Consider the following 16,370-nt stretch of genomic DNA (forward strand, 5'->3'; position numbering starts at 1 on the left):
TTTACAATTAGCATTATTTATGTAAAATACAGGATAATAATCTGACAAGGTAGAGTTAAATATTCCGCTTTCTATTAACTTATTTTTTTTATCAGGGGCAGGTTCAGGTACAAGTTTGTACTGTATCGCCCGGACATTGGGTAAATAAAGCAGACACTCAATATGACTAGCTGGTGCAACAAGGTTGACACGGTCAAACTTTAGGTTGAATTTACTTTTACTGAAGGGTCAGAGGTGTGTGTGTTGATATATTGTCTATTAATGAAGATGAATTAGTAATCCTTGATGGCAAAGGGATAAGAGGCAATTGGCCGCAGTTAAAAAGGGTGTCCAAATATTTACTGTTTCTATCATGTCGGTCGTGTATAATAAGGTTTATATTGAAATCTCCCATCAATATAATTTCTTCAGCTTTACTAAGTATAAAGGATCTGCAGAAATGATGCTCAAAATTTCCTTGAGTTTCTGAATGAAAAGATTAATGTTTGCTGCTGGGGATCAATAGATAACCCCAACAACTTTATCTTTAAGAAAAGTGATTCAAAAATTTTCCTCAAAAAATGATATTTATCTGGGGTTTCATATTCATAGATATCTCTTATCCACCAACCTATCCCACCTCCAATATTATTTCTACATTTATCACTAGTTTTTCTTGTTTTGAATATGAGAGGTTTATACCCAGGTAAATATCTGTATTCAGGTTGACAGGAATATTCCAAGTTTCCTGAATCAAAATTTTGGAAAACATAAATTCTTTTTAATTCAATTCATTTATCAATTCATGGAATTCATTTAATTTCCAAGTTTAGCTTCGAATATTTAAAGAGAGAGATGAGAATTGATTTGAGTGATTTTTAAACTTTTTTTTAAATTTATGATTTTAATATTTACTTGATATTCTAGAATAACTATTCAATGTTTCTAACTCTCTCAATGTAGTTATAAAATTCTGATTCTGGTCACCCTGCAATCTAGTTGTAATTGTATTATTCATATCTTACATTGGATACAAGTGCTAAGTGAATAAATTACACCTGGTTGGAGGAATAAATTACACCTGGTGTCCCCACTAGCTTGGTCTAGCTGGGGGAATAAATTACATCTGGTGTCCCCACTAGCTTGGTCTAGCTGGGGGAATAAATTACACCTGGTGTCCCCACTAGGTTGGTCTAGCTGGGGGAATAAATTACACCTGGTATCTCCACTAGCTTGGTCTAGCTGGGGGAATAAATTACACCTGGTATCCCCATTAGGTTGGTCTGGCTGGGGGAATAAATTACACCTCGTATCTCTACTGGGTTGGTCTAGCTGGGGGAATAAAGTACACCTGGTATCCCCATTAGGTTGGTCTGGCTGGGGTAATAAATTACACCTGGTTTCCCCACTGGGTTGGTCTAGCTGGGGGAATAAATCACATCTGGTGTCCCCACTAGCTTGGTCTAGCTAGGGGAATAAATCACATCTGGTGTCCCCACTAGCTTGGTCTAGCTGGGGGAATAAATTACATCTGGTGTCCCCACTAGCTTGGTCTAGCTGGGGGAATAAATTACTTCTGGTGTCCCCACTATCTTAGTCTAGCTGGGGGAATAAATTACATCTGGTGTCCCCACTATCTTGGTCTAGCTGGGGGAATAAATTACACCTGGTATCTCCACTAGCTTGGTCTAGCTGGGGGAATTAAATACGTCTGGTGTCTACTACACTAGGTTGGTCTAGCTGGTGGAATAAATTACATCTGGTGTCTACATAAAATACATCTGGTGTCTCCTCTGGCTTGGTCTAGCTGGGCCGGGGGAATTACCTACATCAGGTGTCTCCACTGGTTTTGCCTAGTTGGGGGTATAAACTACAACTGGTGTCTCCACTAGATTTGTCTAGCTGGGGGAATAAATTACATCTGGTGATATTTTTTACAGAACTTTCCTATTCTAACTATAATTAGAAACATGTAAGTACTTTTTTTTATAAAAACATCAATGGCTGGGCACGTTCCAACTTTTTCATGCCTTTTCGTTAACAGTTAGTTCCAACCGTTGATCTCAATATTATTAACGACGTTAACGACAGGTATTTTAGAAACTATTAACGATGTCAGGTGTTCATAAGCTGAAATTAATTATTTCATGTAAAAATAGCTAAAAAAATATTTTTAGACAATATTCAAAAACATCAAAACACGTAACAAAAGTGCATAAAATTCTATAATTAATCAATTCAGCGGGGGAAAAAATCATAAGAAAGCATAAAAATACATTAGACAAATTTAAACAGATAAGTCGTCGTTATTATAAAAACACATTCGTTTCGGGGTTTTTTTTAAACCGCTATCTCCGTTTGTTAACAATGTCAAACTTAACGGTTTTTGCTGTTCGTTAACAGACTCTTCCGTTTAGTTTCAAAAACCTCCGTTTCGTTACCCAAATTTGTCCAACCCTATATTACAGTTTATATCTAAATTTATATCAAAACAAAACAAGAAACATTATCAAACCATAGAGTCTGTGTTTAATTTTCAGTTCAACTTAATTTCTTTTTATATAAATTTGATACAAGTTCATGACATGGAAATTTCAATTTTATTTTGTTTCGAAACATATAAAATAAATCAAGAATTGACGTTCATTCACGATTGAGTGCGTAAAGAGAAAACACCCTTTATGTTATATTTACAATATCTTTGATCGATCTGGGATAGGTCCTTCACCATTGTCTTTATCATAACATTATTATTACATCAGCGTTTTAACATTTTCTTGTTTTTGTCATTTCTTTGATTTGAATCATCAGCTATATTTTTCAATCATTATATTTAATATATCATTATTTAATCAGAACACTGTTGTGTTATCAATTGTTATATCATATTGTCATTATCATTATCTTCGTATCTTTATCTTTATCTTTATCATTATCTTCGTATCTTTATGTTTATCTTTATCTTTATCTTTATCTTTATCTTTATCTTTATCTTTATCTTTATTTTTATCTTTATCTTTATCTGTATAATCTTTACCTTTATCTTTATCGTTATCTTTACCTTTATCTTTATCTTTATCTTTATCTTTATCTTTATCTTTATCTTTATCTTTATAATCTTTACCTTTATCTTTATCTTTATCTTTATCTTTATCTCTATCTTTATCTTTATCTTTATCTTTATCTTTATCTTTATCTTTATCTTTATCTTTATCTTTATCTTTATCTTTAACTTTATCTTTATCTTTATCTTTATCTTTATCTTCATCATTATCTTTATCTTTATCTTCATCAATATCTTTATTTTTATTTTTACCATGGTGTTTAGTTTGAAAAAAAAATATTTACTTTAACCACTCCCATATGGAGCTGACAGAAGGTGTAAAAAATACATGATTTTTCTCCTTTTTCTAAATATTTGATAATCCAAAAACAAAAAAAATCGTCAAATAAAGTTTTAACCAAGTTAAAGGATTTCCAAAATTGTATCACTCTTTAAAAAGATTAAAAAAGCCCAAAAATGGCGGGAAAACAGTAAAATGGCTGGGCCATCTAGGAAAATTATTTCAAAATGCTAAAATTTTGTATTTGAGTTTTGCCCTAATGCAATTTCTAAAAATTATGTCGCACATCTGGGAATTTTTTCAGGGGCACCCTAAGGATCTTCAGTAAGAAAACTTATGTTTGAAAACAAGGATGATCTACCTTGCAATTTAATTTGATTTGACGTGTCAAGCAATTACAAGTCTGATGGTTGCAAGCTAGGGTTATAAGTAATATTATTACTTAAACCCTAGCTTGTTTATAGGCCGGCAGTGTAAGGGTTAAATCAGGGTTAATATTAAACTTTAACTTTAAGTTTATAAACAAACGAATTTGAACTAAGTATAAAAATTTAATGAATTATTTTTTCTCCTTTTCCTACTAGTTCGTCAACAACCCCTGTTTTTTTCACCTGTGTGTCTATCTATCTATCTATCTATCTATCTATCTATTTGTCTTATCTTCAGTCTGACTCTGAATGACTACTCTTTGACCGGCACATGTCGTGCGACATTCTAGACTACTGTAGACAGCGAAGACAAATCAGCGACACGCTGTGCCATTTATACATAAACTTAATGCTACAGCTGTGCAATTTTATATAACTGTACAGAAAATTAGGAGTTGGTACGTGACAAGAGTTAAGTTTTTAGCCTGCTTGGTGGGACGGATTGACCGAAATGTCGATAAAAGGATGGAACTCAGTGACGAGTCAGGATCTCAACTCATGGTTCAACCCTCAGAGAGATCTCGTCATTCAGAGATTCGAGACGGATGATTGGGATGAAACTAGGGAGGATGAGAGTATTTATAAGCTCGAAGATTGGATGAACGAAATGGATGGTGTGGATGGGATGACTGGGATGAGTATGAAGGATATGGATGGACTAAAGAAGGATCTCCTTGACAGACCAATGTTCAACAATGATATCGATATCACAACCTCGACAACAACTTCAACAGGTAGAGCATACCAAATTATCGATTAGCTTCCCCCCCCCCGCTCTAATAAAGATGCACATGTTCAGCTTTAATGATATAAACAGGTTAAGTTATATTAGGTGATTTCCCGGCTTAGTTATGTTATGCGGCTAGGAAAGGAAATAGGACTAACTACTAACTAGGGATGTATTCTGTGCTGCACAATTTTGATTTTTTTTGGGGGGGGGTAGGGGCGTACAGATGATAACTTAGAGAAATGCCTGTTAATTAAATATTAATTCTTTATTATAGCTTTTATTTATTTACGGTTTGAAGTGTTTATTCTGAAAAAGGCATTGCATAAAAATCTCTTTTTTAGAAAATCCTGTGACTCCTTCATCTGTGATGAGTAACGACTCTCTGACCTTCTTTCTGGTGTACTGCTCCATATTCACCCTCACCATCCTCTACATCGGCGTTAAATTATCTAAAAACTGGCGGAAGCGGCGGTTACTCCTTGAAACACTCGCCGAGGAAGACCCCCCGGTCCAGGGCCGCTGCAACCACGCGATCTGCCGCCAGGCCCAGGAGGTTAACCATCTTCTTCCTTACACAAGCTTCGGAGCCATGCTTCTCCCAGGTCTGATGAATATTGAGACTGGTAGACCAGGGAGTGTAGCTGGACCTCTACACAACACTATCAGTTGTAATAACAGCTGTGAAAACTGTCAGAAACTATCACTACCTCCTCCAAGCTATACCAAGCTGTTCTTGGATGAAACACCCCCTTCGTATACAGATGCAGTTACCATGGGACCTAGGGATGCTCTAAATATCGCGTTTATTGAAACTTCTGAGATTAATGAAACTGCCTCGACACCTTTTCTTGTCAGGGTTACAGAGTTGCAGGAAAATTCAGCCGAACTTGTTACTGAAGCTGTTACTGAACCAGTAGCAGAGCCTCAGGCTGAATCAACAAATGAAACTAATTCTACAGCTGAATCTGGAACTGAATCAACAAATGAAACTAATTCTACAGCTGAATCTGGAACTGAATTAAGAAATGGAACTAATTCTACTGCTGAATCTGGAACTGAATTAACAAATGAAACCGAAGTTAAAAATATTTGTGGAGCTGAATCAATAAACAGAAGAGAAATTGTTAAACCCAGATCTGAATCAGTAGAAGAACCCGCCGTAGGAACTACATCTAAAAGTAATCCCACAGTTGAACCAGCAACCGAGTCTAGCATGGAACTTGAACCGGGAAAAGAGTTTAAACCAGATCCCATGACGGAAATTGAACCAGATTTAAATGGGAAATGAACAAGAAACCGGAAACCGGGATCCTGCATTATTATCAAACTAATAATATATTACTTGACCTTTTGCACACTGTTGCCACATTAATTGTAAATATTTTTCAGTGTACAATATTACAAATACAAATTTCAAATATGTTAATTATTTTATTATTCACGATTCAATGAAAAAATGGTTTTAATCAGTGGTGCACGAAGGGGTGGGGACTGGGTGCACGCATGCCCACGTACAAGGGGGTCTCGTTTATGAAATGATTGTATATGATGTGGGGAAAAAATGAAAAAAATGGTTTTATAAAAGGCGACTTAATTCATCCTTGAATATTTTATGGCGCTCCGCGGGAACAAATAACAAAAAAGTTCAGTAATAAAAAACAAGTAAGAAAAATTGGTCATTATAAGGCAAATTTTTATCCCTTTATTACAATTCATCCCCAAATATTCAGCAAATAAACCCTATACATCTTTTTGCTGCTCCGTGCAAACGTATCTGATTTCTGAGGGAAAAAATTACGTTTGAAAGTGGAAAGGTTTTTCAAGAAAGGAACTACGTTTTTAGCATAAACTCAAATTTTCTAATCCCGATTTCTTTGAAACCTGAAGGTGTAAACCTTATTTTAAACTTCGGCTTTTCACAGTTAATAGAACTCATAATTTGAACAAAAATCTACGATAGATTTGCACGATAGTTTTGTGTAAAATCTCATTTCCTTTAGAACTCTGATATATAATTAACAAATATATGTTCTTAACCAAGCAAAGACTAAATATGAAAGATATATATGGTACTTTATATAAAGATAAAAAACTAATCAGTGATTTTGTCAAAATAGGGGTTTTAAGGGGGCACCAAATATTCTAGGAGTGCACAAAGAAATTTCGGCGCGCGCATAAGGTGCCCGCCCCCCCCCCCCCCTACACGCTCCTAGTTTTATTTGAATATTTGAAGTTGTTTGTTTAAAGGGACAGACCGGCTATATAAGGTATAGTGTAACTGAGAATGCAGTGTTGTGGACAAATTCTTTAGGATTCACTTGAGACATATAACACTTTTTAAAGATCTGTAAATTCCGAGCTTGAGCGCAAAGTCGACGTTCAAAATTTTACTTTTGGGTGAATACGTTTTCAGAATTTTTTTTTTAATTATTAAATAACGACGATAAAAAATGTAAACAAAATTCTACAATAAACTTATTAGTTCTTCAGGAACAGGTTGAGAAAATAAAAATTAATTTTATCATTGAAAATAAGTAATCTTGTTCAACTATTAATTTCTATCTTCTCATTATTCTAGTTTCTCGTTATTCAAGATTTTCTGCAGATTTTCTGAATTCATTATTGAAAAGACGCCTTTTCAAGAATTTGAAGAATTCTGCGAATAAATTCAAAGAAAACAAGAAATCCAATATAATGATGAAAACGAAATAATTGATTTTAGAATTGATTCATTGACAAATTTCTCATGGGAAATATGTTCCTAACCATCAAATTAGATTACTGTATAATTTTTACTTTATTTTTCGTTGTCGTTATTTAGTAATTTTAAAAAACCGATTCTGAAAACGTTTCCACCCCAAAAGTACGATTTTGAACGTCGACTTTGCGCTCAAACTCAGGATTTACAGATCTTTAAAAAGTTTTATATGTCTCAAATAAATCCTAAAGAATTTGTCCACAACACTTCATACTCATTTCAATTACCTTACATAGCCGGTCTGTCCCTTTAACAGGGTTAATGATAACTTGAGAGTTGAGGAAACTGCTGGTTATCTCTGTTGGGTAATAAAATACTCAGCGAAAATTGCTTTTCAAAACGTTGAATTTTAGGAAAAATGTTCGTGAAAACAAAACATTTTACCGAAGTGGGTTTCTCTGTCTTTTTAAAATCCTCAGTTCCCTGATAATATTCTTTTGCTCTTCATAAAAAAAACTGTTCATATGGTCAGAAAACGTAACTTACTGAAATACTCTAGGACACCCTGTACTGCTCTAGGAACCCTGGAGTACACTAGGACTTCCTATATTACTCTAGGTCAGGACACCCTATAGTACTCTAGGACACCCAATAATACTAAAGGACACCCTGTAGTACTCTAGGACACCCTATATTACTCGCGGACACCCTATATTACTCTAGGACACCCTATGTTACTCTAGGACACTCTATAGTAATATAGGACACCCTGTAGTCTTCTAGGACACTCTATATTACGTTAGAACACCCTGTAGTTCTCTAGGAAACCTTTTGTTACGCTAGGACACTTTTTATCTATCTAGGACACCCTGTAGTATTATAGGACACCCTATATTACTCTAGAAGTTCCTATAGTAATCTAGGACACCCTTTATTACTCTAGGACACCTTGTAGTATTCTAGGACACCCTATTTTACTCTAGGACACCCTGTAGTATTCTAGAACACACTATATTACTCTAGGGCATCCTATAGTACTCTAGGACACCCTGTAGTATTCTAGGACACCCTTCATTAAAGTAGGACACCTTGTAGTGTTCTAGGACACCCTGTAGGCTGTAGTACTCTAGGACACCCTATAATCCTCTAGGACACCCTGTAGTATTTTGTGACACCCTTTATTAATCTAGAACCCATTGTAGTATTTTAGGACACCCTATATTAATCTAGAACACCCTTTTGTATTCTATGAAAACCCTATATTACTCTAGGACACCCTGTAGTATTCTACGACATCTTGTAGTTTATATAAAAAATGTCCCTAAATTATTGATTTCTGACTGAAGTTGAGTTGATTAGTCTATGTTTAGGAATTGTTGTAGTTCCTTCCCAAGTTTTATCAATACAATACAAGAAGCAAGGCCAGGGTTCTCTAGTTGTATATTTATATCCTGCCAGGATTACAGGATTACCATATCAAAGTTTAATAGTGAGACTATAAAAAACTAAATGAAAGAGTCAAATAAAAGACTATAATCTCACAAGAAGGAGACGATTCATTTGTTGTACTATCCCGTTCTGCCATGCATATTGCATAATCTGTATTCATATTATACAACTCAAAGATGCTTTATGTACATTAGCAACGTCTTTGGTACAAATTATTCCAGCACTGTTTAAAAGTCTCTCCGGTACTTTGATTGCATTTATAATTGCATTTTTTGTCGATAATATGGGTAATTTTTAATAATTGAGTTCGTATGAGTTCAAAATTGTTGTTGATGATTGACTAACCTCCATTTTTGGAAAATATATTAACATTTCATTTTTTGTCGTTAATATGGCTAATTTTCTATTAATTGAGTTCGTATGATTTAAAAATTGATGTTGATGACGGACCAAACCTCCATTTTTGGAAAATATATTTACATTTCATTTTTTGTCGTTAATATGGCTAATTTTCTATTAATTGAGTTCGATTGATTTAAAAATTGATGTTGATGACGGACCAAACCTCCATTTTTGGAAAATATATTTACACTTCATTTTTTGTCGTTAATATGGTTAATTAATAATAATTGAGTTCGATTGATTTAAAAATTGATGTTGATGACGGACCAAACTCCATTTTTGGAAAATATAGTTTGGTCCGGATTAACCATCGTCAGTTCTTCAGATTGATTCTGTTTTGAAGTTTTATATGATTTACCAAAGAAAGAAACAAATATGTAGATGCACAAGAACATAATATTAAATGAAATAAAAACTTTTTTATTTAATCTTTTGTACGGGTAACCTTTCAAAACCTTTATCATTGTGTTATAAATTACGAACAAAATAATAAGGATATAAAAGTTTCTTTGTAATTTCGCATAATCCTTCCGGGTATCAGCGGAATAAAATTCGAATAAAAAATTATACTTTCTTTTGAATAAAATTGAAAGAAGTAATACTTTTCTACATACCAAAATTTCATTAAAAATCAAAAGCGAAAATCTGCACCAAATCGTACAACTAAAAACATCCAACATGAATATTCGGTCCCCAGTGAATTACTTTTTAGATATCAATTATTCAAATAAAATGGTGGGGGAGCCTGTTCTAATGCACATACCTTTACCGTCAAGACAAACAAAACTAGAGTAAGATCTATAATTTTTACTTAAGACTTTATTCATAGAAATATTTGTATTACTTTATAGCTGACGTAATTATTTTACTGGGCAATGGGATTTGTAATTGGGTTTTTTCTTCATGAAAATTTATATTTTTTGGGAGAAAAAAAATATTTTTGAATTCAATATAATTAGTTTTAAAACCGTGTCCATTATTATATGATTGATGTCATCTAATTTTTCTATCTTTTTTTTAATTTTCCAATTTCTTCTAAAATTCACTAAACTGTAAAATCTTTTATTCTTTTTTTATATATTGTTTAATCTTTACTGCAGAAAAATATATGATCTGCCACTAAAACGTCAGTGCCAGGTTTGGGCAAAAATGATTTAACGATTTTAAAAGTTTTCTTGTGTCCTGAGAACATTTCGCTTAATTTCAAACGACTGTAAACGTAATTTTAAGTGAGCCTCGTTTACGTAGGTTTGAAAGTATTTAATTCTGATATTTTCTTTATGTTTACTGCAGCAGAATATACGCAAGTATTTGAAAATTAAAAAAATTTGAAATTTTTAGATTCAAATTATAAACATTACTATAATTTAATTCATACGTACTTGATTGGACAAAGCTTTAAAGGGTACCGTTGTGAATCGGACATTGACATCTTTGAGTGGAGATTGATTTAAAATTACACTTACATGTCCCTTTAAGCTATAGAGCATGATGAGAAGTATAAATACAATTATTCATTTCTTTTCTAATATTCAAACTATAAGAAATCCTTAGATAAAAAAGTGTAATCTATACAAATTTGACATACTTTCCGGTTTGCCTTACTTAGGTGATCTGCAATTGTACTGTACAGCTGCTCTAGCTGGTCAAAAGTCAACCCAATACTTGAAATGAACCGGAATATACAGTATATACAGTATATACAGTATATACAGTATATACAGGGTAATTTTTTTCTTATTTGTCGTATCTTCTTATACTAGTTAACCTAGGTCTCAACAACAACATCAACAGCATCAACAACAGAAACATCAACAACATCAACATCAGCAACATCAACAACAACAACCCGGGAGAAGAAGCAGAAGTGAAAGCCGAACAGGTTCTGCAGGATTTTAAGTATTAAATTAAGTGACGGTGGAAAAATAAATAGTAAAAAAGTAACTTTATTTCCTTTAATCAATTTGAAAATAAAATCCTATAATATAGCGCTTTTTTCCGGCTCTGAGATTAATCAAATTTCAAGGTTTCGTATCCACAAAAACGGATGGAAAATGTAACAAACAGTGTAACAAGGGCCGGTTCTAGATAAATACTGTTTAATAACCGGTGTTTTAAAACCATTTTATACGCTTCTGAGTTCTTTTTACCGAATCCATTCCATAGTGTATAATTTTATATTTATTACTATCCTCGAAATAAGTTCATGATACATTACTACGTAAACCAAAAGAAATCATCTGACCTACGTAAGCCAGGAATCACTCTCCGCTAAAACCCACTATTTATTCGGTCAGACCTTATCTCTAAAAGAAACTAGAACCCAGACACTTCAGTTTTTTTTCTGTGGATTTTGCGAAAAGAATTCGTTTTTTAGAAAAAAAAATTCCTAATCGTTTACCAAAAAGTGTATGATTACTTCAATTAAAATTTGCTTGGTTTAATTTTAAAATCCATAATATTTCATTTATACATTTTCATTTTCAAATGGGTGAGCAATCTTTCAGGTCTGCTGAGTAGTCGGCTAGAGAGTCAGGTGGAGAGAGAGAGAAAAGTAAAGATAGAACGGGAGAACCAACTTCTCCTCAAGTAAGGACATTAATGGGAACATCACAATATTTAAAAGGAGGGTAGAATAAACCAATTTTAGATAATCAGTAAACCATCTTCAAACTAATTTAATCGAAGATTAGCCTGTTTTTTGGCAAACAATCAAAATAATTTTTAATGGATTTTGAAACTGTTAAAATTGTACCAGTTTAATCCTAAATGAATTGTTAAAATAGTATTTAATCGACCTTAATTTAGGTTGGTTAATTTAAATTGGTTAATTTAGGTTGGTTAATTTAGATTGGTTAATTTAGGTTGGTTAATTTAGGTTGGTTAATTTAGGTTGGTTAATTTAGGTTGGTTAATTTAAGGTTGGTTAATTTAGGTTGGTTAATTTATGTTGGTTAATTTAGGTTGGTTAATTTAGGTTGGTTCCTCTCGATGCCCTCCAATGTACTAAAAATGTCATCTCCTTTAAGATAAAACCTCATATGACGTCACTCTCGCCTCTATAATCAGTGAAGTCATGAGGTTTTTATCTATCTGTCTTAGGAGACGACATTTTCCGTACATTGGAGCGCATCGAGAGTAACCTAACTCATTATACAACCTTTGCTCCAACCAAATAAACCAGAGGCCGAATTTAAAGAATTTGAGCCACGGCTTGAATTTAAGCCGCGGCTAAAATATGGTTGTTTCCACTGAAAATCGTATTCATTGTTTCAAGACTTAAGCTGGCGCCCAATTGAAGCCGGCTTTTGGCGGATTTTAGACGCGGCTTAAATTCATTAAATTCGGACACTGGACTGTTTGTTCTCTGGAATGAATACTAAATAGCACCCCTAATTGAGTAATTACCCTTTATAAAGAAATCAACTAATAAAACCATAAAGATAAGTTTCTAATCTCTGATTATTTTCAGGAAAATTCTAGACTGTCATCATGGAGTGGATAGAAGACGAACTTCAAGTATACCTCCTCCTCCTTCTAAAGCACCTAGAGCTCCTAGAGGTAACTAGAGTTCCTAGAGATTACTAGATATCTCAGAGCTCAATCGAATCCTTAATAAAATCTTTCTCTGCACCTCAAAAAAATCAAACTCAAGAATTAATTGAACTCAGAATCAGATATAGGTCTCTACACTCAAAGAATCCTTTTAGAAAGGAATCTTTGAAGTTTATAGAAGCTTCTTGACGGAACCAAATCTCTTAGGATAAAATAATTCTATTGAAAATGGATCTCTAACACTCTGATCTCTTAAGCTTAAAGAGATACTGAAATAGAAACTTATTAACGAACCCTGATAGAAATTGATCTCTGAGGCTGTATAGTCCTATTAGAAACTGATCTCTTCAGATCAACGAATCCTATAATAGATATACTTATCTCTGAAGATCAAATGATCCATTTTAGAAATTGATCTCTGAAGCTAGCTTTATAGTCAAATTATAAACTGATCTCTTCAGATCAACGAATCCTGTAATAGATACTTATCTCTGGAGATCAAATAATTCATTTTAGAAATTGATTACTAGAGATAATTAATTTAAAATTAATGTCTAAAGTTTAGAGGAGTTATATTCAGATATTATCTCCAAAGCTTTAAATGACAAAAACTGTGCAGGTCGCCGCTGTTTTTCTCCAATTAAAACATCAAACCAGGTCAAATTTTAACAATTAATAAATAATGAAAAACGTCATAGATACTACAGTGATTACAAAAAAAAACCAGTGGAATAGGAAGACGACTTTACAGCAATACTTAAGTGTATTTGATGTTTTTGCAAAGCAAATAGTTTTACTAAACACCTATTAAATAACTAATTAACTTAAATGGGTCTGTGTCCACTGTTCACTTGCTTTGTTGCTCATAGAAGTATTTCAAGTCATAACTTGAGTATAAAAGTCGTCTTCTATTCCGGAGTTTTCTGGTTATCACTGTAATAAATTGAAGTAATGAATTGAATAGAAAATATAAACACTAAAAAGTTGAACAACAGAATATATTTAATTGAAAACAAACTTAAAAATAAAAAAAAAATTCAATGTTAGAATATATGTATTTCAATAAATAGAAAATCTAAAAAATTCAATGATTTCGTTTAATAGAAAATGGTTAAAAATTATAAATTATACACTCATGTATTTTAATAAAATGTCTAAAAATGAGACCAAAATGGATTTCAAGATAGAAACTGCACAATTGCAAAAAAATGTAATAAATTAACAACTCCTATGGCTTAACTTAATGAATTTGAGCTACGTCGCTAAACTCCTGCGGGTTCAAATTTAAACCACCGATTCAAAGTTAAAGATTACGCTTGGATTTGAATCGGTGGATCAAATTTGAACTGGAGCATGGCGGTCATGGTAGGCAGTTCAAATTCATTAAATTCGGTCCCAGGGACACCAACAACAAAAGATAATATTTTAAGGACGACCTAAATCCTAATATAACGATTTAAAGGTTGATTTTGTCTTTTGCGCTTAATAATAGTTTTTTATTTACAATTTGGCAAAGAAAAAAACAATATTACAGTTGCAGGAAATCTATCACTCTCCACTATAAGACAAACTTTTTTTTCTCCGGTCAGAGTAAGCAGTAAGCACCGTAAGCTTAGTTAAGAGTGCTCTAAATGTATAAAAAAAAGACTTTCGAAAGAGTTATCCCTTGTTGGTAATTCTTATAAATAAATATATATAGAAGCTGCGTTTTTGCCACAAAATCAAATTTTCTCTTCCCTATGTCTTAGTAACATGTTCGTGTAGATAGATTGCAAAGATATAGGGATTAGAAAATCAGAGTTTATGGCAATATCTCATATTCCTTTGAAGGTGAACGAAGCAAGAAGAAGAGAAAAGAGCGATTATGAAAATCTAATTTTACTTCAAAAAATACAAAATGTAAAACCTTCGAGGCTTGTTCAAAAATCATTTCAATAAACTATACTTTGATGTTTCAATAAACTATACTTTGATGTTCCAATAAACTATACTTTGATGTTCCAATAAACTATTCTTTGAACTATACTTTGATGTTCCAATAAACTATACTTTGATGTTCCAATAAACTATACTTTGATGTTCCAATAAACTATACTTTGATGTTCCAATAAACTATAACTTTGATGCTCCAAAATTTTAGATCTGAGGTTATACTTGTAATAAAATACTGTTCACTGTAAATGTTTAAAGGAATCTAAAGGTCTGGTTTCTAACCCTGAAATCTTTTCAACCCGATGACGTAGACCTTTGATATTTCAAACTATGAATTCTGTTAGATCAGGCTGCAGAGATTAGAAAATTTGTTTTTGAGAAAAACTCCTTTATGTTAGAACTCAAAATTTGGTTTCATAATCTTTCTAAATATTAAACAAAATAATATTAAAATCCCTGCAGTGAAATTTACTATTTTAAGTCATATTGATAATAAAATTTACATTCAAACTTTATTTAAACATCATCTTTATGTATCTATATTATTAGATATTAGCAAAAATAAATTAAAAATCCTAATTCAATTCTTCTGTTATCTATTTTAAAAGTTCACAGGGTTTTCAACAATATGATAGTTGATAGAACACATTAAAATCGTGTATGAACTTTTACAACAAATTAATAACAAGAGGATAGGAAAAAGTTATAAGAAATAAGTTGTCATAAAACTTGGATTCATTAGCGAAAATTTTTTCAAGAACTTTTTTTTAAATCTAAGCTTTTTTAAAACGATAGTTTTTTAAAAGTTCAAAAATAGAGGTTCGTTTTCAAAAAAGATCGTTTTTTTCTAAGAACGAAACAATCGTTTTTTTTTAAAGATAACCAAACCAAGGTTATAATGCAAGAAAAGTTATTTAAAAGGTGTACGCATCTTTTGTACTCCAGTGTACTGTTTCTGGGCGGTAATTAAACACAAGACGGATGTCACAGCCTGACATAGGATCCATCTTTCACATACAAAATCAATGAAATATTCTGGTCATAGGAACGCAACTGCAATTAACTTTAATTGTATTATAACCTTGAACCAAACGAAAAAATATCGTTTTATTTCGATCGTTTTTAAAAACAATTTACAACCCAACTTCTGACAGAGTCATCCGTTTTGGATCATATAGCACGTAGAACTAACTGTCTGTAGCAATAAACTCGTCACATTATTTTTACTTCTAATTAATTCTAAAACTTTGAAAAAGGGGTAAAAACTTCTTTTACTTCAATATCAAAACTCCATAATTCAACGAAAACGTATGAAATCGCAAATACGAAAAATCTGCTCTTTTAACGGTTTAAATTGGGTTTAAAAGTTACTGCTTTTACCAGGACTCCTCATTTATTGTGAGTAATGAAAGCTGACTATGGATCAAAAAAGAACCCAGAATCCTGTTTTTTTTTCTTAATATTTTGTAGAGCTTCTTAAAAGCCTAAAATTTTAAAAACGAATCAATTGAGATTTCTGTCGGAATAAATATACATATATGAAATCAACCAAGTTATGAAATCGACGAGGTTATATTTGAAATAAACGAGGTTATATTTTCAATAAGGTTATATATGAAATCAACAAAGTTATGAAATCAACGAGGTTATATTTGAAATCAACAAGGTTATGTATGAAATCAACCAAGTTATGAAATCAACGAGGTTATATTAAAAAAACGAGGTTATATTTTCAATGAGGTAATATATGAAATCAACAAAGTTATGAAATCAACGAGGTTATATTTGAAATCAACGAGGTTATGTATGAAATCAACCAAGTTATGAAATCAACGAGGTTATATTTGAAATAA

General features: G+C 32.4%; 2 protein-coding genes across 2 annotated transcripts; both read left to right on the plus strand.

Moving 5' to 3' along the window:
- The first annotated feature begins 3,980 nt into the window (after positions 1-3,980).
- On the plus strand, positions 3,981-5,907 carry LOC111712320 (uncharacterized). Its single transcript, XM_023486894.1, has 2 exons — positions 3,981-4,485; positions 4,823-5,907. Exons 1-2 carry the CDS (start codon positions 4,203-4,205, stop codon positions 5,767-5,769), a joined length of 1,230 nt encoding a protein of 409 aa, XP_023342662.1. The 5' UTR covers positions 3,981-4,202; the 3' UTR covers positions 5,770-5,907.
- Positions 5,908-9,669: 3,762 nt separating this feature from the next.
- LOC111712313 (GATA zinc finger domain-containing protein 10) lies at positions 9,670-14,598 on the plus strand. The gene is made up of 6 exons (XM_023486887.1): positions 9,670-9,821; positions 10,803-10,912; positions 11,538-11,619; positions 12,503-12,591; positions 13,205-13,242; positions 14,416-14,598. The coding sequence occupies exons 1-6, from the start codon at positions 9,709-9,711 to the stop codon at positions 14,521-14,523; spliced, it is 540 nt and encodes a 179-aa protein (XP_023342655.1). The 5' UTR covers positions 9,670-9,708; the 3' UTR covers positions 14,524-14,598.
- The last annotated feature ends 1,772 nt before the right edge of the window (positions 14,599-16,370 follow it).

This window comes from Eurytemora carolleeae, unplaced genomic scaffold (assembly GCF_000591075.1).
Source record: "Eurytemora carolleeae unplaced genomic scaffold, Eaff_2.0 scaffold1135, whole genome shotgun sequence".
NCBI classification, from domain to species: Eukaryota; Metazoa; Arthropoda; class Copepoda; order Calanoida; family Temoridae; genus Eurytemora; species Eurytemora carolleeae.